The 25,654-nt window shown below is 47.6% G+C and overlaps 1 protein-coding gene across 4 annotated transcripts in view; it reads left to right on the top strand.

Annotated features, from left to right (window-relative positions):
* Positions 1-25,654, top strand: part of SSH1 (slingshot protein phosphatase 1) — a 150,101-nt gene that overhangs the window by 84,348 nt on the left and 40,099 nt on the right. For 3 of the 4 annotated variants that reach the window (XM_033956908.1, XM_033956906.1, XM_033956909.1), the window contains 4 exons: positions 1,506-1,627; positions 2,888-2,956; positions 13,403-13,468; positions 19,301-19,495. In XM_033956908.1, coding sequence (XP_033812799.1) covers positions 1,506-1,627; positions 2,888-2,956; positions 13,403-13,468; positions 19,301-19,495 — 452 coding nt within the window. The remainder of the gene's footprint in view (positions 1-1,505; positions 1,628-2,887; positions 2,957-13,402; positions 13,469-19,300; positions 19,496-25,654) is intronic. The other variant, XM_033956910.1, reaches the window with a different exon arrangement.

Raw genomic sequence — 25,654 nt, 5'->3', positions numbered from 1 at the left:
TTCAGGTCCTCAAGCATTTATTCCTGTCTGTCCCGGTGGGCTCAAAATCTATCTAATGTATCTGGAGCAAAGGGGGGGGGGAGGGATTAAGTGACTTGCCCAGGGTCACAAGAAGCAGCGTGAGTTTGAACCCACAACCTCAGGGTGCTGAGGCTGTAGCTTTAACCACTATGCCACACACTCCCCTATTTATTTATTTATTTACAGTACTTGCTAAGCTGCAATTCCTAAGGTCAAAGCGGTTTACAGCCTAAAATATGACAGGCAGAAAGGAACTCCATATTAGAGAATGCACAGGGCCAAATTTTTCCCCGTCCCTGAGGGAACTCATTTTCCTGTCCTGTCCGCACAAGTTCTTTTCCTTTCCTGCCCTATTCCTGCAAGCTCCGTCCTCATCTGCACAAGCCTCAGACACTTTAACATCATAAGTAGCAACATTCTAGAGCTCAGATTGTGATGTCATAATGCCTCATTCCACCAATGCCTAAGCTCCGTCCTCATCTGCACAAGCCTCAAACCCTTTAAAATCATAAGTGTTTGAGGCATATGCGGTTAAGGCAGAGCTTACAGGAATGGGCTGGGGCTAGGAACAGCGACAAAACCTGCGGGGAGGGGACGGGGAAATTGAGTTCCTAAGTGTCATTCTCTATTCCATATTAAAAGACTTGAAAGAGCATAGAGTCAATCGTACCATAAAAGGCAAAAAAAAAAAAAGTCATGTGTTGTATGTCCAATATAGGGCTCTGCCAAACCACAACAAACAGGACTAACTAAATTCCTTCTCAAAATAAAATGTCTTCAAAGCTTTCTTAAATGTGTTGGAATGTTACAAATAGCACACTATTAGTAAATAGGGGGAAAGGGAATGGGGACTTGTATACCGCCTTTTTGTCACTTTGGCATTTCAAGGCTGACATTCAAAGCGGTGGGCACTGGAGGATTAAGTGACTTGCCCAGGGTCACAAGGAGCAGCAGCTCTGCTAGTGAGCCACACCTTCAGTCTGGCAATTCTTATTTTCTTATGTGAGCTGAGTATAGGACAATCAAGCCATTGTGACATCACTGAGTTTGGCTCTTTAGGCATTGGTGGAATGAGACGTTATGACTTCACAATCTTAGTTCTGGAATGTTGCTACTCTTTGGGTTTCTGCCAGGTACTTGTGACCTGGGTTGGCCTCAGGATACAGAGCTTCGGGGAAGGGAATGGGAACTTGTATACCGCCTTTTGTGGCTTGGCATTCAAAGCTGACATTCAAAGCGGTGGGCACTGGAGGATTAAGTGACTTGCCCAGGGTCACAAGAAGCAGCACCGGGATTTGCGTGCAGAGGCAGCAGCTCTGCCAGTGAGCCACTGCCCTTCCTTGACCCGATTTAACAATAATGGGGCCCTGCGTTTGATAACGTGTTAGTAAATTGGACCCGGAGTTTGTACCTTAAGCAGCAGAGGGGACCCAAACTATTGCCTATTGATAATGTGCTCATAGTACCTGTCGGCCTGCTTCTAGGCTGTACGTCTGGAAAGCGCCTGGTCAGACCGTGTCAGGTACATGGTGGTGGTGTACTGCAGTGGGCGCCAAGACACCGAAGAAAACATTTTACTCGGAGTGGATTTTTCCAGCAAGGAAAGGTAGGACAATCGTTAAACTTCTGAATATGTGTGTATAAATTATTGCCGTCTTATTTCTATTTGTGTTTCTCTAACCCCCTCCCCCCCCTCCAAAGAGGTGTACAGCCTTTCACAAATATACGAGGGTTCTTCAGAAAAGTTTCCGCACTTTTTCATATTTTCGCTGGAAATGGTTGGGGTGGGAGAAGTGGTAAGAGGGCGTGTCGTAGAAATGTCATGTGACTGGTCAGGCAAAACAGGGTGATCATGTGGAAAAGTGATGCCCATGCTTGCGGCCGCCTTTAAAGCAGCCGCCGATCGCATGTCAATCATGTGATAGTGCTGGTTAGAGAATCGCCCCCGATTCATGCAGAGATAGGCGGCTGACATGTAGATCGGAAAACCCTGGCCTACATTTCAGCCATCTTGTCTTTGCTGGGGGATCCTGAAACTAGACCACAGCTTGCCATCTGCTGATTGCGGCAGGGGAATTTCCCACAATCAGCTGACCTGGTAGGACTCCCCGAAAATGTAGCTTCAGGGAGTCCTGCCAGCTCAGCTAATCAGGGTAAATGTCCTTGCCGCAGAAGCCCCCCATCCCCAATTGGCAGGAGGGATGCCTACTCCCTGCTACCTGAACAACCCCTCCACCCCCACCTCCGACACCCCTCCACATCCAAAATTTTCAGGAGGGATACCTACTCTCTCTTGCTTGAACAATATCCCCCAAACCTTTACTGGAAGACTACTTCTTCAAAATGGCGGGCCGTCCCGGTGCATCCTGGGATGTACCATGAGAATGCTGAGGCCCTGATTTCGTGGTTTTGGCGAGTCCTGCCGGCTAATCTGATCGGGGATTCCCCTGCCGCGATCAGCTGACAGCAAGCTGCAGTCTAGTTTCAGGATCTCCCGGTAAAGATAGGCGGCTGAAATGTAGGCTAGGGTTTTCTGGGCCTACATTTCAACCATCTATCTTTGCGTGAATCGCGCCTCGCTTTAGGCCACCTAACGCCAATTCTGGCATTGGCCACGCCTACTTTGGCATTCGGCAGCCTAAAGCACCTATGTAGGCACGATTCCGGCGCCTTTTATATAGGCGCTGGTAGGTGCCTCAACCTTGGAATTTTTTTTTTTTTTTGCTGTTTCTAATGGGGTTTTTCAATTAATTTAGGCGTAGGTAGGGAATTTCCCCCCTTAGCCTCCATATGTTATTTTTTGTGCTGTTTTTCTACTTACAAGGCAGCGTCTGCATGCTGAATTCTATTTTCTCTTTCGTCCTAGTACGAGCTGTACCATTGGTATGGTGCTGCATCTCTGGAGTGACACCAAGATACATCTCGATGGAGATGGGTAAGTGCAAAGGGGTAGAGTATTCTAAGGAGGAACATGAGCACATAGGCTGCACAGTTTATGGGGACTGTTACAAGCCAGGGAGAAACCTCGCTATGGAGACACAAGGCTGTGGATTGGAAAATCCAGGCTCTAGCACTATTGCAATGCTAGGCTCCTCCCTAGAAGAAGAAAAATGGTAGTTAAAACAGTCATTCTTTAAAAAGGCAAAATATAGTAACATAGTAAATGACGGCAGATAAAGACCCAAATGGTCCATCCAGTCTGCCCAACCATACATGCTCCATAAATTCATTTAGTTTAAATGGTCTTTTTTTTCTTAGATATTTCTGGGCCAGAAACCCAGAGCCCTGCCCGGTCGTGCGCTTAGGTTCCATCTCCTGGAGTCTCCGTCAAAGCTCACTCCAGCCCATCTTAACCATCCCAGCCATCGAAGCCCTCCCCAGCCCGTCCTCAACTGAATGGCCATATACGGGACACAGGCCGTGCAAAGCCTGCCCAGTACTGGCCTCAGTTCCTTCATTGTATACCTATTATTTTCTGATTAGAGATCCTCTGTGTCCATCCCATGCTTGTTTGAACTCTGTCACCGGTTTTCTTCTCCACCGCTTCCCTCAGGAGCGCATTCCACGCAACAACCACCCTCTCTGTAAAGAATATATATATATATATATATATATATATATATATATATTGTTTAATGCAGTGAATTTTGTTCCAATAATGTACTTTGATGCAGGTGGATTTTTTTTTTTTGGGCATAAGTCTCATGAATTTCATTGATAGGTCTTGCTAGAAAGGAAATATTCAGGATTACGTGGCAGACATCTTCCGTACTTTGTGAAGAGGTTAATATGTTATAGGATCAATTCCAGATGGCACCTGCACGATCTAAATTGATTGGACAATGCAGACTCTTGGGTCAGCTTGGATTAGAGTACGGCAGAAAATAATTCACAACAGGTGCAAATAATATTGGAAAGCACCTTCAAGTTAACTGAACAGTTTCTACATGAATCTATATCTGTGGAGCAAATTTTAAATGCTAGTAGAATTAAATTTGGTTAGAATTTACACTTTGTGGATAAAACTTTTATAGACTAAAATTGATGGGTTTTCAACCCAATCCGCGGGGACCACCTGACCAGTTGGGTTTTCAGTATATCCTCGATGAATATGCATGAGAGAGATTTTGCGTATCAAGCAGGCAGTGCATTCAAATCTATCTCATGCATATTCATTGAGGATATCTTGAAAACCCAACTGGCCAGGTGGCCCCCTAGGACTGGGTTGAAAATCCACTGGACTATAAGAGAGTGAAGGAGCTCAGCCTTACTGTGTCTGTTTAGAGGTCTGCGTGTGGACATGCATTCGGTCTCACCATTCCAAGGCCAAATCCTTGGGATACTGCAAAGTTGCTTTGGAGGCTCTGCTGTGGAGCAGCTTATAGTCCGAAGAGTCCGGGAGGTATTCACATTCTTCCGGTGCTGGCAGGTAGGGCAGAATTTGCACCAAGAGCTTGTTGGCGGCAACAGCAGCAGCATAGGTAAAGTCCAGTCGAGAGTCAAAGAATGAAGAGTAAATGTGGAGCTCAAAGCAAGAAATTAGAGAGACTTAGTCTTCAGTTATTTTTTAAAGATTTTTCTTCTTTTTATCAGTTCTTAGATGTAGCCAAACACAAATGCTGGGATTGGCTATATCGCAGAACAGGAATACCAGGCTGATGAAACAAAAGTCTTTACCGAGCCCACCCCCATCTGAGAAGCTTCTGTTTTCAGTATGGTTCTGGAACGTCTATTGTTCATTGTTCAGTCTGGCTTCATATAGATATAAGGTTCATCAAGGTCATAAGGATGCCGTTCAGTTGCTGTCTCAACTTCTTTCGTTGCTCAGAACAATGTCCTGTTTGTTGAATAATAAGCAGTGTAAAAGTCAATGCAGGTCGGATAGTTCCAGAATCCTTGGCAATAGGACAAGTTTTAGTCATTGGTGTAGCCCAGTCTGGCTCCTACTGTGTTACTCTTTGCCACATTTCTGTGTTTTAAAGCAGTGTTCTTCAACCTTTTTACACCTATGGACCGGCAGAAATAAAATAATTATTTTATGGACTGCCATCGGTCCGCAGACCGGCGGTTGAAGAACACTGGGCTAAGTTGTGGGCCAGACCCGGCCCATCTCGACCCAATCTCCACCCCAGACCCTGCCCCCATAGTCCTAATTGTAACACTATTTTTTCCATTCATTTTTCATATATACACACAATCTAATCTTATTAACAATGCATCGATCGCACCGCACACCGGCAATTGAAGAACACAGTTTTGGGCCTGATGCACATGCTGGCCCTGCGGACCGGCAGGAAATTTCTGTGGACCGGCACCGGTCCATGGACCGGTGGTTGAAGAACACTGTTTTAAAGGACCAGTTCCCCGCTTCGAGAGTAGTTATCAAAGCCATTTATCTGATAAATTGGCTTGGCTAAAAGTTTCTCTCTCCTGCCCAGCTCAAAGAATGTGCATACCTTGACCATACTAGGGAGGCAGTTATTTTATAAAAGCACACCTGTAAAAATCGTTTAAAAGGTGCCTGTTTTTGTAAAGGTGCCTAAGTGTCTTTACAATAGTCTCCAATGGAGGCAAATGGAACGCAGAATTACACAAGAATACTGTGTTTCGAGCATTCCACTCTGCTTCAGGGATGTTCCCTTCTTTAATATAACTCGCGGTCCAGCTTTGAATTGCTCTTATTGCTAGAATAAAGTAAAAATGGCTTCCTCATACCTTTCTCTCTGGTCAGGTGATCTAATTGAGCCAGTCAGCAAACTTCATTTAGGTTTGTACCCAAGTAAACAGTACCCATGTAACTTATACAATTATATGCCATTTCCCACTTGTCTATGTTGGAAGAGCTAAACAGGGTATGTGATTGCCATCAAATGAGCAAAAGAGGCAGGCAAGCTTATAGTTCCTTTAATTGGGCATTTGCTTAAAAAACTCTCATAAATTAGAAAGTCTGCAATGTAAAATTATAGACTGTGGGTGATCGTCATCTTAATCCTAGAGAAACGTGTTGGATTTTTGTGTTAGAAAAACCGTTCATCCCGTGAGCCTAAATGCGGAACTCAAATGGATGACACTGGTAGTGATTCTATTTCAAAGTTAGACCAAAGGGCTTAATTAAAGCAGGGAATATCCCTGAAGCAGAACAGAATGTTCGAAACGCAATAAGGTGTCAGAGCAGTTGAGGAGTGGGGTACTTTGAGAGCCATTTGAAAGCATCATTTTGAGCACTGGAATAGAGAATAACATGGGGACAAATTTTTCTCCAGCCCCGCAGGAACTCAATTTCCCCTTACTGTCCCCACAAGTTTTGGCACTGTTCCTGTCCTTGGCCCATTCCTGTAAGCTGTGCCTTAACCACACAAGCCTCGAACACTTATGATTTTAAAGGGTTTGAGGCTTGTGCAGATGAGGAGGGAGCTTAAGGATTGGTGGAATGAGGTATTATCCCAGGACAAGCAGGCATGATATTCTCACATGTGGGTGACGTCATCTACGGAGCCCCGGCGCGGACAGCTTTTCAAGCAAACTTGATTGAAGTTTCAAGTTTGCACACTGCACCACGCATGTGCATGCCTTCTCGCCCACTAGAGGGCGCATCCCACCTCGTGGTCCTCAGTTCAAATTTTTCCGCGGAGCAAGAAAGCCCTGTGGATCTGAGCTCCAGTGTTTTTGCCTTCTAGCTGCCGCGTTTAGTTTGTTTTCCCTTCGAATTAGTTCGCGGTGCTGTTTTTCTTTTCGGTTCCTTTCAAAAAAAAAAAAAAAAAAAAAAAAGTCTTTCGTTTTTCCTCGGACTCCGGGGGCTCCCGGAATCCGTGGCCGCGGGACGTCGGTACGTTCCCGGCCTTCTTCTTTTTCTTCGTGGATGTCCCGTCCTGTTACGGGATTCAAAAAGTGCAGCCGGTGTGAAAGGTTGCTTTCCATCACCGACCCTCACCGGTGGTGCATTGTCTGTCTTGGGCCCGAACATCCGACAGACTCGTGTGATCGCTGTGCTACCTTCCAAAACAGGGCCCTCCGTCGCCGTAAGGCAAGAATGGCCGAATTGTTCGCCGTCGACGCACCTAAGGCCTCGACGTCGGCCTCGGCTTCGGCCCCGGCCTTGACCTCGGCCTCGGCGTCCTTGGGGGCCTCGGCCTCGCCTCGGCCCTCTTCCTCGAAGGCGTCGTCAGTGAAGCAAGCTTCGGGTAAGTCCTCTGTTCTATCCCCTTCAGCAAAGAAGCCATCCTCGAGTCAGGCCAAGGCGGGTGGGTCGACCCCGGCCCCGCATCGGACCTCGACTCCGCACACCCCGAGGGAATACTCGAGACCGAGGTCGCCCTCCAGGGAGTGTGCCCCGGACTCGGAACTCCCCACCTTCGTGGGGATTCCGGCCTTCCAGGATCTCCTCCGAGCTCTGATCTCATCGGAGCTGTCGGGAGCCCTGGAAGTGTTGCAGCGTGCTGCGGTTCCGGCGGCCTCGACCTCGGCTGGGGCGCCTTCGGTCTCGGAGGCCCCGGCCTCGGCTCCCTCGGGAGCCCCGACCTCGGCGACCTCGGTCTCGGGTACGGTGGCCCCGTTCACCTCGGCCCCGCCCCGGACCTCGACCTCGGGGGAACCCCCTGAGCAGAGTGTAAGGCCCAAGGAAAAGTTGCGCAGAGTGCGCCGTCTTTCCTCCTCTTCCTCCGGGTCTTCCAGACACGCCTCGCCCTCGACGCGACCTCGGACGGGGCGTCGATCGAGGAAGTCTAAGCGACCCCGAGGCTCGCCTCGGCGCGACCGCTCCTCGTCGTTCGGGGGCGAGGCGCTGCAGGTGTCGGAGTTGCGCCTCGACAATCCGAGGCTCCTCCGCTCACCTCATGGGAAATCTTCCCGGGCCGCCTCGCCGAGGAAACGGGAGAGTGTCCCACGAACCCCTGGGTCCTCACCCAAGGGCTCTGCGAGGAGGATAACTTCCCCTTCCCCCTCGAGGGCCCTCGAGAGAGGATCCTGGGATTCGGGATCGGTTAGGGACCCTCATTATTCCCATGAGGCCTCCCCCCTCTCCTCGGTGGGGCGGTCGAGAACCCCGTCTCCCCAGGCTAGGCCGTCCTCATTTTCATCCTTCGTTCAGGACATGGCCCAAGCCCTGGGGATTGACCTGATGGTAGGCTCTCGGTATTCCAAAGAATTTTTGGAGGAACAGGACCTCCCCACTCTTCCTAGGGAGGTGCCTAGACTCCCTCTCAACAGTGTCCTTCTGCAAACCTGGCTGAATAACTTGTCAAACCCTCTTACAGTCACGTCTGTGCCTTCAAAAATGGAATCGAAGTATAGGACGATTCCCCCTAAAGGGTTCGATAAGGCGCAGCTCTCACACCAGTCTCTTCTGGTGGAGTCTGCTCTTAAAAAATCACAGCCCTCACGGGTTTCTGCGGCGGTTCCACCAGGCAGGGAGGGGCGGACCCTGGACAAGTTTGGCCGTCGCCTCTATTCAAATTCCCTGATGGCCACCAGGGTTCTAAATTACGCCTTCACCTTTTCCTCCTATTTGCGTGGTATGGTGAAGGACCTTCCTCAATATCGAAACTCGTTACCGGACTCCCAAAGAGCAGGATTCGATAAGTTTATGTCCAACCTGTCTCAATTGCGGTTGTACCTATTCCACGCAGTGTACGACGCCTTTGAGCTGGTTTCGAGGGTGTCGGCCCTCGCGGTGGCCATGCGCCGCTTGGCCTGGCTTCGCACCCTCGACATGGACCCAAACCTGCAGGAACGCCTGGCAGACTTGCCCTGTGTGGGGTCCGAGTTATTCGACGAGTCATTGGATGCGGCGACCAAACGCTTGTCGGAACAGGAGCGCTCTCTAGCATCCCTGGTCCGCCCCAAACCTAGACCCCCGCCGCAGAAACCCTTTCGGCCTCCGCCGCGCCGATACCCTCAGAAGTCGACTCCGGCTTTCTCGAGACCGCCTCCGAGACGTCCGTCTCAGCGAGGCAGAGGGGGACAAACCCAAGCCCAGGCGCAGGGCCCTTCTAAGCCCGCGCCTTCCTTTTGACGGGCTGAGCGGACGGGGCGGGTTCCCCTCCGCACTTTCTCAGGAACCCCTTCCTATCGGGGGCCGTCTTCGGTCCTTCCGGGAGGCATGGACCGGGATTACCTCAGACGCTTGGGTGCTCCGGATCGTCTCCGAGGGCTACTCGCTCAACTTTGTGTCCTCGCCGCCGGACAGTCCCCCAAGTTTAGTCCCCTGCAACCGTTCGCAGCTACCGACCCTTATAACCGAAGCCAAAGCCCTCTTGAAGCTTCGGGCGGTCGAGCCGGTCCCCAAGGACCAGTGGGGTACGGGGTTTTACTCCCGCTACTTTTTGGTCCCAAAAAAGACCGGGGACCTGCGCCCCATACTGGACCTCAGGAAGCTCAACAAATTCCTGGCCCGGGAGAAGTTTCGAATGCTATCTCTCCCGGTTTTGTACCCCCTCTTGGGGGAAGGGGACTGGATGTGCTCCCTCGACCTGAAGGAAGCATACACCCATGTTCCGGTGCACCCTGCCTGTCGAAGATTCTTACGATTCCAGGTGGGGGACCTCCACCTCCAGTACAGGGTACTGCCCTTCGGCCTGGCCGCGTCCCCACGAGTATTCACGAAGTGCATGGTGGTGGTTGCAGCAGCCCTCAGGTCACGTGGACTCCATGTGTTCCCTTACCTGGACGATTGGCTCATCAAAGCCCCGACCAGGGAGGGGGTTATCTCAGCGACCCGACAGTCTATTACCTTCCTGCAAACTCTCGGGTTCGAGATAAACTTTCCAAAGTCTCAGTTGAGGCCGTCGCAGTCTCTTCAATTCATAGGTGCGGTGCTGGACACGGTGCACCTACGCTCCTACCTGCCGACCCAGCGGTTGGAAGCCTTGGTACGGATGAGCCGCCAGGTCTCCCAACTATCGAGGGTGTCGGCCAAGCGCATGATGATACTGCTGGGCCATATGGCCTCGACGGTACATGTCACGCCGTTTGCGAGGCTACACCTGAGGATCCCTCAGTGGACCCTCGCGTCCCAGTGGCGTCAGGAGTGCGACCCGGTGTCTCGCCTCATTTCGGTAACTCCGCCCTTGCGGAAATCGCTGCGTTGGTGGACAGACTCTTCAAATCTGTCCATGGGGCTATTGTTTCGCACTCCGCCTTTTCGCAAGGTCCTGACCACGGACTCCTCGGAGTACGCGTGGGGAGCCCATCTCGACGGTCTTCGCACGCAGGGCCTGTGGTCGACAGAAGACCGTCAGTGTCATATCAACGTGCTAGAACTGCGAGCAATCTTCCTAGCACTTCGAGCCTTCGTTCACATATTGCAGGACCAGGTGGTCCTCGTCCGCACGGACAATCAGGTGGCAATGTATTACGTGAACAAGCAGGGAGGAACGGGGTCATGGCCCCTCTGCTCCGAAGCTCTTCGCCTCTGGGAGTGGGCGGCCTCCCGGAACATCTTCCTCCGGGCGGTCTACATCCAAGGAGAACGGAATTGCCTGGCGGACAAACTGAGTCGACTTCTGCAACCGCACGAGTGGACTCTACACTCAGCAGTTCTACGCGAGGTTTTCGCTCGCTGGGGAACGCCACAGGTGGATCTGTTTGCCTCTCCGGAGACACACAAACTACCACTATATTGTTCTCGGATGTACTCGCAGGACCGTCTGGAAGCGGATGCCTTCCTACTCGACTGGGAAGGGAGGTTCCTGTATGCATTCCCTCCGTTCCCTCTGATCATGCGAACGTTGGTACACCTAAAATCGTCCACGGCCACGATGATTCTCATAGCACCTCGGTGGCCGCGTCAGCACTGGTTCTCCCTGCTGCTCCAGCTCAGTGCCAGGGAGCCTCTCCCCCTGCCTGTCTCTCCTTCTCTGCTGTCTCAGAGTCAAGGATCCATGTTACATCCCAATCTGCAGTCATTGCACCTGACAGCCTGGTTTCTTGTTCCCTGACTCCTCCGGACCTGTCTCAATCGGTGAAGGAGGTGTTGGAAGCCTCCCGCAAGATCTCGACGAGGCTTTGCTATGCGCAGAAATGGACCAGGTTTTCCACCTGGTGCTCGTCTTTTCACCTGGATCCGGTATCAGTTCCGGTATCCTCGGTTTTAGAATATTTGTTTCATTTGTCGCGCTGCGGCTTGAAAACCACTTCGGTGCGGGTTCATCTCAGTGCGATTTCTGCTTTCCACCAACCTCTGGAGGGACGCCCTCTGTCACTCCATCCCTTGGTGACACGCTTCATGAAAGGGTTACTCAGGGTTTGTCCCCCTCTTAAGCCTCCGTCTGTCGTGTGGAATTTGAATGTGGTTCTGGCTCAACTGATGAAACCCCCGTTTGAGCCACTCAACAAGTCCCTCTTGAAATTTCTGACTTGGAAGGCGGTGTTTCTAATTGCCCTCACCTCCGCCAGGCGGATTGGGGAGTTGCAAGCCTTGGTTGCGGACCCTCCTTTCACTGTCTTTCATCACGACAAGGTGGTTCTCTGCACCCATCCTAAGTTTTTACCTAAAGTTGTTTCTGACTTCCACCTCAATCAGTCCATTGTCCTTCCTGTGTTCTTCCCGAAGCCCCACTCCCATCCTGGCGAGACGGCGCTTCACACGCTTGACTGTAAGAGGGCGTTGGCATATTATCTTCAACGCACCATGTCTCATCGGAAAGTTCCTCAATTATTTTTGTCCTTCGATCCCAATCGATTAGGGCATCCAGTTTCCAAGCGCACTCTGTCTAACTGGTTGGCCGCTTGCATTTCCTTTTGCTACGCTCAGGCTGGCCTTCCTCCCCCGGGTCGAGTCACGGGGCACAAGGTCCGGGCGATGGCAGCTTCGATAGCCTTCCTCCGATCCACTCCGATGGAGGACATATGTAAGGCTGCCACTTGGTCTTCGGTTCATACATTCACCTCTCATTACTGCCTGGACACTTTATCCAGGAGTGACGGCCGGTTTGGCCAGTCAGTTTTGCAAAATCTGTTTTCCTAAATTGCCATCCTCCCACCTGCCCTTTTTTGGTTAGCTTGGAGGTCACCCACATGTGAGAATATCATGCCTGCTTGTCCTGGGATAAAGCACAGTTACTTACCGTAACAGGTGTTATCCAGGGACAGCAGGCATATATTCTCACAACCCGCCCGCCTCCCCGGGGATGGCTTCCTTGCTAGTTATGGAACTGAGGACCACGAGGTGGGATGCGCCCTCTAGTGGGCGAGAAGGCATGCACATGCGTGGTGCAGTGTGCAAACTTGAAACTTCAATCAAGTTTGCTTGAAAAGCTGTCCGCGCCGGGGCTCCGTAGATGACGTCACCCACATGTGAGAATATATGCCTGCTGTCCCTGGATAACACCTGTTACGGTAAGTAACTGTGCTTTATGACATCACAATCTGAGCTCTAGAATGTTGCTACTTATGATTTTAAAATGTTTGAGGCTTGTGCAGATGAGGACGGAGCTTGCAGGAATGGGGCAGGGGCAGGAAAAGAACTCACTAGGACAGGATGGGAACATGAGTTCCTGCGGGGACGGGGAAAAATTTGTCCCTGTGTCATTCTCTGCACTGGAAATAATTTTTGGGAGCATTTGTGGAATTCAGATATGTTTTGCATTTTACATTTATTTGATTATTGTACAAGAAAAAGGGGCCATTTTATATGGACAAATAGTTGGTCACATCTTACATGACTTCTGATCTCCAGTGTATAAGAGTTTCCTATAAACAACCTATATGTAACGCTGTTGAGTCCTTGTCAGTTTATTCTGGATATTTAATTACTGTATTATATAAAGGCAATGTAGTTATGCATGTGTGTTTTTTTTATCAAATAAGTTCCTAGATTCATCCCAATGACAAATGCTGCAATGAAAGTGCTCTTTCTTATATGTACTCTGAGCACATATGTGTTTTATAAAGTATGTGCATACTTTTCAGCTTCTCCCAAATGCCATCCCTAGGGTCTGCAAGTCATCTTCATAAACTTGTGTGCTACTGGCATGTATTTCTGTGTGTTTGTACCCCTTCACAGTTTTAGAGCAGCAAAAGGTTCTGTTTACCACGTGAGAAATTCTAGACAAAATTATCCTCATGCCACATGCGCCAGGCTTTTTTGTCTTTTCCTTGCCAGTAGGCGAGGACCGGTCTTGCCACTGCAGGTCCTCGTGTGACTCATGAGCTGTAGTCTGTCCACCTCTAGCATAAACGCTCTTTGAATCCTGGCTTGCATTTCTCTTTAACTCCCACTCTCTGTAATGTGATAAAAAGCAAACTTTTTTTGTTTTGTTTTACAGAAGTATAGTGTGTTGGCAGTGCTGCGTTAGCAGAAAAATAAAGGTCTTTGTGATGGAAAGAGAATTTTGATAAAACACCCCCATCTCATGCTCTCTTCCTCCTCCTCACTTTCTTTCAGTGGATTCAGTGTCTCTACAGCGGGGAAGACGCACATTTTCAAGCCGGTTTCTGTACAAGCCATGTGGTGAGTGCAAATTTCTTTTCTTACTCTGAGGAGGAATTATCTGTACCTGTGCAGTGGGCTTGGATGCAGTCGCGGAGCAGATTCCTTCATCAAGGATCCCTCCTTCTAAGCGCTTAATGCAGTAGAATCTCTAACACAGAACTGATTAGGTCTCAAGGGTTTGATTTTTCTTTTAGGATTGTTCTTGAGGCCCATTTGGTAGAAAACATAGAGCCATGATGGCAGATAAAGGCCAAATGGCCATCCTTCTGCCCATCTGCTTGCAATCAAAGCAGTTTACAAATTTGAATTTTGAGAAGCAGGTTTCATCTACAGTTGCGAAAGGATTTGGGGCATTAAGACAACTTAGAGCTTTTCTATCTCTTAAATTTGTTTTTTTGTTTTTTTTTTTAATTTTCTTTCTATTTTCTATTTCTTTGATTTTTGATCTTGGAAATGTATTACATATTTTTTTTAATTTTAATCAGGTACTTTAGCTAGATTACATTACATTACATTAGGGATTTCTATTCTGCCTGTGCCTTGCGGTTCTAGGCGGATTACAATAAAGATGATATCTGGGCATTTCCAGTAAAATTACATTACAGGAGAAGAGTAAATTACAAGTAACAGTGAAGAGTTACAATACATTCAATATCGCAGCAGATGTAACATAGCCACGGATTACAATAAAGTAGATATCTGGGCATTTCCAGTAAAATTACATTACAGGAGAAGTGTTAATTACAGGTAATAGAGAAGAATTACAGTACATTCAATATCACAGGAGATGTTACATAGCAACTGAGTCAATTTACAACTGGTGGAGAATAAGAATTACAATATATTCTAGATTACAAAACATGTAACATGAGCTGAGTCAAGTTTCTTCGGATGGAGAGTAGCATCATATGCCTATAAGTGGAGGTGTATTTATTGTTTTGATGATTGCATGATGTTGGTTAATTAATGTTGATGATATGGACAGTAGGGGTGTTTAGTTTGGGTTGGATAAAGAGATTCTATTCCCAAAGGAATTGGTTGGGAACTCATTAGATGGCGGTTTAGATTGATGGGAGATATTTTTAGAACAGTAGTGTTTTTATTTCTTTTCGGAACTCTTTTATGTCTGTAATTTCGATCAGTAATTTTGAGATGTCGGAGTCAATATTAGCTGCCTGTGTCCCTAGTAGGTTGTCATAAAGCTTCTTACGTTGAGTACCATTGAGAGGAGGGTAGGTGAAAATGTTCTGTGTTCTCCTTCTTCTGGATAAGAGATAGTAGTGAAAACGGTTGTTTAGGTAGCTGGGTGCCGCGCCGTGGGTTACTTTGAATAGGAGACAGTAGAGTTTGAATTGTATTCTTGCTTTTATTGGTAGCCAGTGAGATTCTATGTATGCTTTGGTAATGTGGTCGTATTTGCTGAGTGAGTATATGAGTCTGAGGGCTGTGTTCTGGACGGTCTGTAGTTTTTTTATTGTGTTGTTTGGGCAAGGTAGGTAAAGGCTGTTGCAGTAGTCTACCATACTTAGCACGAGGGATTGGACAATGATCCTGAATTGGTCTTTATTAAAGAATTTTCTTATTTTTTCTCAGATTTCGCATTGTGAAGAATGCTCCTTGGATGATTTTATGGATTTGTGTTTGCATAGTGCAGCATCTGTCTAGTTGTATTCCCAGGATTTTGAGGGAACTCTGTATTGGGTACTTGATTGAGTTTACTTCCAGTTCTGTTAGGGTTGGTTTTTTGTCCTTCTCTAGTAGTAGGAATTTAGTTTTGTCCGTGTTCAGCTTCAACTTATGATTTGTCATCCATTTTTCTACTGTTTCCATTGTAGTTTTCAGGCGTCCTGTGGAGATGGGGTCGTGGATGTCGAATGGAAGGAGGATGGTTATGTCGTCCGCATAGCTGAATGAAGTTATGTTTAGGGCATCTAGGGTGCTGCCTAGGGAAGCAATGAATAGGTTGAAAAGTGTGGGAGAGAGGGGAGAGCCTTGTGGCACTCCGCAGGGGTTAGACCATGGTTCTGATAATATTTCTTTTGACTTGACTCTATATGTTCTTGTTTTAAGGAAGCCTTGGAACCAGTTGTGAACTTTACCTGAGATTCCTATTGCGTCTAGAATCTGGAGAAGTATGTAATGGTCCACTAGATCGAAAGCCGCTGAGAGATCAAGTTGGATGATTAGCAATCTGTTTCCTTGGCTGAGGTGTCTTCGAGCTATATCTAGTAAAGATACCAGGAGAGTTTCTGTACTGTGGTTAGTTCTGAATCCAGATTGGGATGGATGTAGGATGTTGTGGGTTTCTAGGTACATGGATAGCTGTTGTGCCACTAGACCTTCTATTATTTTGACGTATGTAGGGATAGAAGCGATTGGCCTGTAATTTGACTTGTTATTTATTAGACCTTTGGGGTCTTTCAGTATAGGGGTTATTATGATTTCTCCAAGGTCTGGTGGGAACTGGCCCTCCCTGAGTGTGGTTTGCAACCACAACGTGTAGCTAGCTTTGAAGTTGGTGGAAGCTGTTGCTAGTAGGTATGATGGGCAGTTGTTCAGGTCGCATGAGGACTTGCAGTATTTTTTATATAGCCTGTCCAGTTCTGACCACTGGGTTGTAGGGAAGTTGGTCCAGGACCTGTCTGCTGAGATGGCTTCATCTGTTGTGGGTTTTATTAGAATATCTTCTATGTTGTTTTGTGAGTTATTGAATGTTGTTCTGATTGTGATGATTTTATTTTTGAAGTGATCTGCTAATTGAGAGGCTGTTGGTGTTAGGTTTCCCTGGGTGGCTAGATTGTGAGCCTTCGGGACAGATAGGGTAGTTTTTCTCAAGTACCTAATTTCATTTAGTTTGATACATTGTAAACCGCTTAGTAGAGAATGACACGGTGATAAAATTCATCACTGTTCCCGTCCCCGCGGATAATGGCGAGAAACCATCTTCATCTCATTCTTTAAGGAGAGAGGGAAGAATCAGAGTATGAATGGCCACAACCACTGACCCACAAGCTTTGTTTTGAAGAATGCTGGTGTAGAAGGACCGAGGTTGAAACAGACACTACGGAATGACAGTCTCTGGTATCCAGAGCATATATTGTGATGTCATAATGCCTCATTTCACCAGTGCCTAAGAGCCAATCACATCAGTGATGTCACAATGGCTTCATTATCCTTGGCTCACATAAGAATCAGAGTATGAATGGCCACAACCACTGACCCGCAAGCTTTGCTTTGAAGAATGCTGGTGTAGAAGGACTGAGGTTGAAACAGACACTACAGAATGACAGTCTCTGGTATCCAGAGCAGATATTGTGATGTCATAATGCCTTATTCCACCAGTGCCTAAGAACCAATCACATCAGTGATGTCACAATGGCTTCATTATCCTTGGCTCACATAAGAATCAGAGTATGAATGGCCACAACCACTGACCCTCAAGCTTTGCTTTGAAGAATGCTGGTGTAGAAAGACCGAAGTTGAAATAGACACTAGAAAATGACATGGGATTATTTCCCGCGGTTATCCGCGGGGACGGGAACGGTGATGAATTTTGTCACCGTGTCATTCTCTACCGCTTAGGTCAGTAAAATGCAAGAGCCGTATATCAAATCTCAAATAAACAGAAACATATATGCAGGTACAGTACTTATTTTCTACCTGGAGCAGTGCCCAAAGTCACAAAGAGCTGCAGAGGGAACTGAATCCAATTCTCTAGATTCTCAGGCCACTGCACTAACTGTTAGGGGTTGCCTGGAGGGAGGTGGGCAGTAGCGTAGTAAAGGGGGGAATGAGGGGGCGGTCTGCCCTAGGTGCCATGTTGGAGGGAGCGCAGGAAACCCTCCTCCTTTCTGCTCCCCCCCCGCCTCTTCCCATTCCTCCCCTCCATGCTCGCGCTCCTCTTCCCATTCCTCTAGTTCACCAACGTGCCAAGCCCCCAAAAGTTCCCAAAACAGCACAAAAGATATCCTTTCAAACAGCAATTCTCTCCATATGCAAATATATGCTAATTTCTATGCAAAGTAGCTCCTGCTCATTCAGAAGTAGAAATCACTCCAACAATTCTAGGTCTCGGGAAATCAATTCAAGTCAAACTTGTGGGATGGGATGCTCCTGGTACCACCCATGTAGCTTCCCTGATTTTCTACTGCCACCCGCTAACAGATCATTAAACCTTTCACCCTAATCCTAACAGGGGCCTATAAAGACCTAATCTTAGACCCGGGTTTATCTCTTTGAAAATGGATCACTGAAGAAGTACAAACTGAATTACTGAGCTCACCGTCTGAGGATCCATTCTATTAAGCACTTCTGGTGCGGGTTCTAGATTTGTTCCACTGCTATGTAGGGTTCCCACAAGTACGAGTATGTATTGGATACTACATTTTTATCTTCAGCCCTTATAAATAATGCTTAAAATAGGTGCTTTTTTAGGTTTTTTATTTTTAAAGGAGATCCTCTGAAATAATCTTAGGGCTCTTTAGGGAAGGGGTATTCTGTAAGAAAGCAGCTAAGGTTTATGTCTCAGAGAGTATAAGAGTATATTTCCCTCTCCGTATTCGCGAATTCCGTATCTACGGATTCGCTTATTTGCGGTTTTAAACCAAAAAATGCATTTTCATTTTTCAGGCTATTTTAAGCCTCCCCTCCCTTAAGCCTCACCTGGTGGTCTAGCGGGTTTTTGGGGCAGGAGCGATCTTCCCACGCTCCTGCCCCGTGCAGATCGCTCACAGGAAATGGCTCGAGAGACTACGGGAACTCAAGGCAGCCATTTCCTGTGAGCGATCTGCACGGGGCAGGAGCGTGGGAAGATTGCTCCTGCCTGAAAACCCGCTAGACCACCAGGTATGGCTTAAGGGGGGGCTTTCAGGGCTTAAAATAGCCGGGGGAAGCGGGGGTTAGGGGCAGAACCGGTCCAAATATTTGCAGTTTTTTAATATTCGCGGGCCGGCTCTGCCCCTAACCACCCCGAATACGGAGGGGGAAGTGTACAGTTGTCTTGGATATTTAGGTATTTCATTTTTTTAAATGTTGCTGCATGGTTGACTTCTCATGTGGATGTTTCTACAGGTTTCTAGGAGAGATTGTCCTTTTTGGCATATGTTCTTATGTTACTATAATGTATGTGGATGGATGCTATATTTATTTCAATAAAATAGGTGATTTTTTTTTAACTTCTCTCCTAGGCTGTTCTCTTAGGCTTCCTTGGTTGGTGTCACGATTGTTGTAGTTATCTGGATATCGCTACATCTCGGTTCGTGGAACTAACGTTTCAGCCGCCTTTGTATACCCCGAAGAAAGCCACAGCACGATGGCCGAAACGTTGGTTCTGTTTACTCGGACAAGGCAAGACACAGACAACTGCAACAATCAATTCTCTCCTAGGCCTCCTGTTAATAAAGTGAAAACGCAAATGTGAAAAGCCATTTCTTTGTGTGAAATAGCTTTAAGTGCACGGAAATAGGAGTTTGCGTAATTGAATGCAAACTTATTTGCCTGCAGTATGTATGCATGTAACTTTACCCAAATGGAGTGGAAGAGTTGTTCTTGGAGTCCAGGTTGCGGAGAAGTTTGCGTGTATGTGCATGCTTTAGAAAATATGCATGTATTTTCATAAAATAACTAAAAAAACAAAAGTATGAGTGCCAAAGATCTGGCATAATATTCCCTGAGATAATTTTCAAATGTATATGTGTGCTTTCCTTTTGAAAATTCACCAGTCCCCACACAGAAGCAAATAGTATATGCTTACTTATTCATGCACTTGGCAGTAAAATTGCCCCTTTTTAAGTACCATATGTTATTTTCAGTCCGACTATATTTTAAAGTGATACCTTATTTTCCTTCAAGGTCGGCCCTGCAGATCCTTTACAAGGCTTGTGAGGTGGCCAGGCGGTACAACTACTTTCCAGGGGGCATGGCTCTGGTTTGGGCCACATACTACGAAAGCTGCATCGGTTCTGAGCAGAGCTGCATCAATGAGTGGAACACCATGCAAGACCTTGAGTCCACCAGGCCTGACTCACCGGCTCTCTATGTAGACAAGTTAGTGGTAACTCATCAGTTTCACAAGCTCCAGAACCCTTCCAGCCCCCAAATACATGTGCACTTTTTTCTTATAGATGTATTTATTAATCTGTTCATTCCCCCCCCCCCCAGCTTAATAAGTAAGAGCGAGAGTTGACCTACAAACGTTCTGCATCTGTAGTTGAATTGTATGGTAGAGCATTTTGGATGCTATAGTCAAATCGCTTCAATAAACAAAAATTTCCAAAGGAGAACACAGAAATACAGCCAATACTCCTCAATAACTTGTACTGTAGGAGAATATCAACTACCCGAAACAGTGGCATAGCCAGACAGCCAAGTTTTGGCAGTTTTGAGCCCAAAGTGGGCAGGCATCTCTCTCTCTCTCTTTCCCACCCTTCCCCCCCAGCTCATGCAACAAATTCTCTCTCTCCCTCCCTTACCACCCCCCAGCCTATGCAGCAGCCTCTCTCTTTCCCTCCCTTCCCCCCCACCTATGCAGCAGCCTCTCTCTTTTCCACCCTTCCCCCAGCTCATGCAACAAATTCTCTCTCTCCCTTACCAACCCCCCAGCCTATGCAGCAGCCTCTCTCTTTCCCTCCCTTCCCCCCAGCCCATGCAGCAGACTCTCTCTCCCTCCCTTTTCATCCCCCCAGCCCATGCAACAAATTCTCTCTCTCCCTCCCTTATCACCCCCCCAGCTCGGGTATCTTTTCTTCAGGCATCTGACCCAGAAGCCTTCCCTTTGCTGCAAAATGCAAACGTGTCGGAGGGAAGGCTTCCTGGTCAGCCACTGGCACTGTGTATAAAACCACTGCCAGTGATTCAGGCTCTGGCCACGCCTGAAACTGAACTAGATGGGCCATACTTGCCCATGGCTACGCCCTTTAAGCAAACTAATTTTAAATTTAAAGAGAGAACAATTCAGAAACTTTGGCAGTCACAGCTGCTCAAAACTGTTCGCTCTATATCGGAGTCAAAGCTCCAAGTAGCTGATCAAAGATTACATCACTAGCATTCTCTCTTTATTTTTCTGCATTTTATAGTGCTGAATAAAAAATTCTCTCCAAAGGGGGGACTATTGTGTTCATTGTCACCCAAAACCAACTAATCCAATTTGCAATATATCTGATTTTGAAATATTTGAATCTTGCAAAAGGATGTGCTCCTCTTACAAAGTCTAGGGTGTGATAGCCTGCAGCAGTAAGTGGTTTGTAATCCGTTCACAGCTGCAGGCTGTGTTAACGCTGGATATTTGGGGGGAGGCTGTGGCGCAGTGGTTAAAGCTACAACTTCAGCACCCTGAGGTTGTGAGTTCAAACCCATGCTGCTCCTTGTGACCCTGGGCAAGTCACTTAATCCCCACATTGCCCCTGGTACATTAGATAGATTGTGTGAGCCCACCGGGGCAGACAGGGAAAAATGCTTGAGTGCCTGAATAAATAGGGTGACTAGTATAGAAAATTGAATACATAAATGTGAAAAGTTTCAGCCTCTGATAACCAGAGCTGGTATTGTGACATCATTAGGCCTCATTCCACCAATAAGTGCCAGCCTCATCAGTGATGTCACAATGGCTTGAGTGTCCTAGACTTGGCTCACTTCTACTCATTTTGACTTCTAGAGTGGCACAGTGGTTAAAGCTACAGCCTCAGCACCCTGAGGTTGTGGGTTTAAACCCACGCTGCTCCTTGTGACCCTGGGCAAATCCCCCTATTGCCCCCAGATAGATTGTGAGCCCACCAGGACAGATAAGGAGAAATGATTGAGTACCTGAATAAATTCATGTAAACTATTCTGAGCTCCCTTGGGAGAACAGTATAGAAAATTGAATAAATAAATAAATTTAGCTTCCGGCATTGAATATCGGGGTAGTAGGGCAACCCGCAAACTAACTGTATACTGGCCAGTATTCAGACCCATGCACTGTTAACTTGCTGGATAAAGTTAGGACTCTGTCTTTGATCCCAATACTCAAAGAATACCAGGCTTGCAATGTTTTATGTAGACCTGTTTTAGCCAGTCTAAATGAAACTTTTTTTGCGGTTAAGGCACAAAGGCTTTTGGCCACTGCTTTGCCATGCACAGAAGCAGTGTCCGAAAGTCCTGTGCTAATGAGTTTGCTTGTACTAAAATGAGCTCATTATCCACTCCATGCAGTGCTCAGGTCAAGGGCGCACTTGTCTCGATGACTAAAACCTACCGACAGCTCTAGAGGTATCGGTAGCTTTTATTTGTTAGGCCAGGGCGACTTTTACAGCTGCAAGAGCCTCATAGCACAGGGCAGGAGGAAGCATGGCTGCATGGCACACTTCCCGCACAATTTCTGTTGCCCGAATGCGCTCTGATGGTTCCTTCTCCCTCACTCCCCTCCCCTATTCACTAGACATGTGCACAAAAGCTGCACCAGGAACAACTTCCAGCCCTTTGCTGCTATTAGTGTGGAGCATTGGTCACTAAACAAAACCTGTGTTCTACGTGGTGTTTTCCGAACATCGCCAGAGTTCTTTGCATCCAGCCCTCTTATCTGCTTGCTTAACCAGTTAGCAGACTGAATATCGATGCTAACTGGTTAAATGTTGGCTCTGCCCCTGGACCGTACCAGCATTAACTGAGTAATGCTTTGGCAGTCAGAGGGAATTTATTTATTTATTTACAGTGGTACCTTGGATTACAAGCATAATCCGTTCCAGGAGCATGCTCGTAATCCAAAATGCTCGTTTATCAAAGCGAGTTTCCCCATAGGAAATAATGGAAACTCGCGTTGATACGTTTCCACCCCCCCCCGAAGCCAGGACGCTGCTCCCCCCCCCCGCTCGCAAAGTCCCCCCCCCCCGCGTGAACAGGCACCCCCCCGCCCGACCAACTTTAACTCACCCCCCCGTCTGGCACTGGCACGAGAACCGCTCCCCCCCCCGCTCGCAAAGGCCCCCCCCCCCCGCGAGAACAGGAACCTCCCGCCCGACCAACTTTAACTCACCCCCCCCTATGGCACCGGCACGCAGCCCACAAGTGCCGGTGCCGCTTGAAGATCTTCTTCTTCCCAATCTCTGCCAGCTTTGAGCATGCATCTACGATGCTCAAGCCCTTCTAATTCTCCCTCTCGCCGAGATTCTCAGCGAGAGGGAGAATTAGAAGGGCTTGAGCATGCGCAGATACATGCTCAAAGCCGGCAGAGACTGGGAAGAAGATCTTCAAGCGGCACCGGCACTTATGGGCTGCGTGCCGGTGCCAAAGGGGAGGTGAGTTAAAGTTGGTCGGGCAGGGGGTTCCTGTTCTGGTGGGGGGTGCCGATTCGAGCGGGAGGGGGCCCTTTGCGAGCGGGGGGGAGCGATGCCGGTTATCGGGGGGGTGCTCGCAAATTGAGTCAACACTCGGTTTGCGAGACACGTTTTGCGAAAATGTTTTGCTCGTCTTGCAAAACACTCGCAAACCGGGTTACTCGCAAACCGAGGTTTGACTGTATTTCTAAAATTTACAGACCGCCTATCCCTAAGCAGTTCACAGTAAAACATTCACAATAGTTCTAGACCAGGGGTCTCAAAGCCCCTCCTTGAGGGCCGCAATCCAGTCGGGTTTTCAGGATTTCCCCAATGAATATGGATGAGATCTATGTGCATGCACTGCTTTCAATGCATATTCATTCGGGAAATCCTGAAAACCCAACTGGATTGTGGCCCTCAAGGAGGGACTTTGAGATCCCTGGCCTAAACCACACATGGGCAACTCCGGTCCTTGAGGGCTGCAATCCACTCGGGCTTTCAGGATTTCCACAATGAATATGGATGAGATCTATGTGCATGCACTGCTTTCAATGCATATTCATTCGGGAAATCCTGAAAACCCAACTGGATTGTGGCCCTCAAGGAGGGACTTTGAGATCCCTGGCCTAAACCACACATGGGCAACTCCGGTCTTTGAGGGCTGCAATCCACTCGGGCTTTCAGGATTTCCACAATGAATATGGATGAGATCTATGTGCATGCACTGCTTTCAATGCATATTCATTCGGGAAATCCTGAAAACCCGACTGGATTGTGGCCCTCAAGGAGGGACTTTGAGATCCCTGGCCTAAACCACACATGGGCAACTCCGGTCTTTGAGGGCTGCAATCCACTCGGGCTTTCAGGATTTCCACAATGAATATGGATGAGATCTATGTGCATGCACTGCTTTCAATGCATATTCATTCGGGAAATCCTGAAAACCCAACTGGATTGTGGCCCTCAAGGAGGGACTTTGAGATCCCTGGCCTAAACCACACATGGGCAACTCCGGTCTTTGAGGGCTGCAATCCACTCGGGCTTTCAGGATTTCCACAATGAATATGGATGAGATCTATGTGCATGCACTGCTTTCAATGCATATTCATTCGGGAAATCCTGAAAACCCGACTGGATTGTGGCCCTCAAGGAGGGACTTTGAGATCCCTGGCCTAAACCACACATGGGCAACTCCGGTCTTTGAGGGCTGCAATCCACTCGGGCTTTCAGGATTTCCGCAATGAATATGGATGAGATCTATGTGCATGCACTGCTTTCAATGCATATTCATTGGGGAAATCCTGAAAGCCCGACTGGATTGCGGCCCTCAAGGAGGGACTTTGAGATCCCTAGCCTAAACCACACATGGGCAACTCCGGTCCTTGAGGGCTGCAGTCCACTCGGGCTTTCAGGATTTCCGCAATGAATATGCATGAGATCTATGTGCATGCACTGCTTTCAATGCATATTCATTGGGGAAATCCTGAAAGCCCGACTGGATTGCGGCCCTCAAGGAGGGACTTTGAGATCCCTGGCCTAAACCACACATGGGCAACTCCGGTCCTTGAGGGCTGCAATCCACTCGGGCTTTCAGGATTTCCGCAATGAATATGCATGAGATCTATGTGCATGCACTGCTTTCAATGCATATTCATTGGGGAAATCCTGAAAGCCCGACTGGATTGCGGCCCTCAAGGAGGGACTTTGAGATCCCTGGCCTAAACCACACATGGGCAACTTCGGTCCTTGAGGGCTGCAATCCACTCGGGCTTTCAGGATTTCCGCAATGAATATGCATGAGATCTATGTGCATGCACTGCTTTTAATGCATATTCATTCAGGAAATCCTGAAAACCCGACTGGATTGTGGCCCTCAAGGAGGGACTTTGAGATCCCTGCTCTAGACAAAATACATTAAAAACATCTTCAGTTACAACACAATCACATACTAGCAGTGTCCCTCGAAAACTGGGGAGACAATATATTAACAAACTATGCTACATGAAATCATCTTAATCACATTCAATATATCTTGACCAACTTGCAACGTGAAATTGAAAAAAAGGCCTCAACATATAGTTTGGTCTTTAACATTTTTCTAAACTGAATATCTGGGAATTGGCAGCTCAGTGAAGTTTAATTGGGTGGGGGATTTTCCACGCCCGGTTACATCCTTTATGAATATTGAGCCCATTGGCCTTTATCTTTAGTCGGCCATAACCGAAGAAGCCCAGTGACCAGCGGTCATCATGTGAGGTTGGAAGGCGAGGATGTTAGGAGAAAAGAAAAGGAAATATTTTAATGAGAGGACATGGAAGTAAAAAAAAGTATAAAAGTAGTGACAGAATTCATAGAAACATGATGGCAGATAAAGGCCAAATGGCCCATCCACAGCATCCACTATCTCCTCCTCTCCCTATTGGCTAAGGCTCTTAACATTTGCATCTCCTGTCCCTATTGGCTAAGGCCCTTTACACCTGCATTGTGATGTCATAGAGCTTTATGGTTATAGAAACATAGAAACATGATGGCAGATAAAGGCCAAATGGTCCATCCAAAGCATCCACTATCTCCTCCTCTCCCTATTGGCTAAGGCTCTTTACACCTGCATTGTGAGGTCATAGAACATTATGGTTATAAGCTAAGGCTATTACCACTTGCATTGCGAGGTCATAGAGCTTTCTGGTTATAGAAACATGATGGCAGATAAAGTCCAAATGGCCCATCCAGTCTGCCTATCCACAGCATCCACTATTTCCTCCTCTCCCTGGGCTGAAACAAAGAGAGTAGTGATGAAGACGAAAGGGTGAGAAGGCTAGGGGTCAAATGTGTATTTATTAGGCTTTATTTACCATAGGCAGGTTGGGCTAATGATATTTAGCTACTTCTGTAAATTATTGAGTTGTTTAATTAT

This window comes from Geotrypetes seraphini, chromosome 8, assembly GCF_902459505.1.
Source record: "Geotrypetes seraphini chromosome 8, aGeoSer1.1, whole genome shotgun sequence".
In the NCBI taxonomy this organism is placed as follows: Eukaryota; Metazoa; Chordata; class Amphibia; order Gymnophiona; family Dermophiidae; genus Geotrypetes; species Geotrypetes seraphini.
Note: the sequence above shows the minus strand (reverse complement) of the source record. Positions and strands in the feature narration are given on the sequence as shown.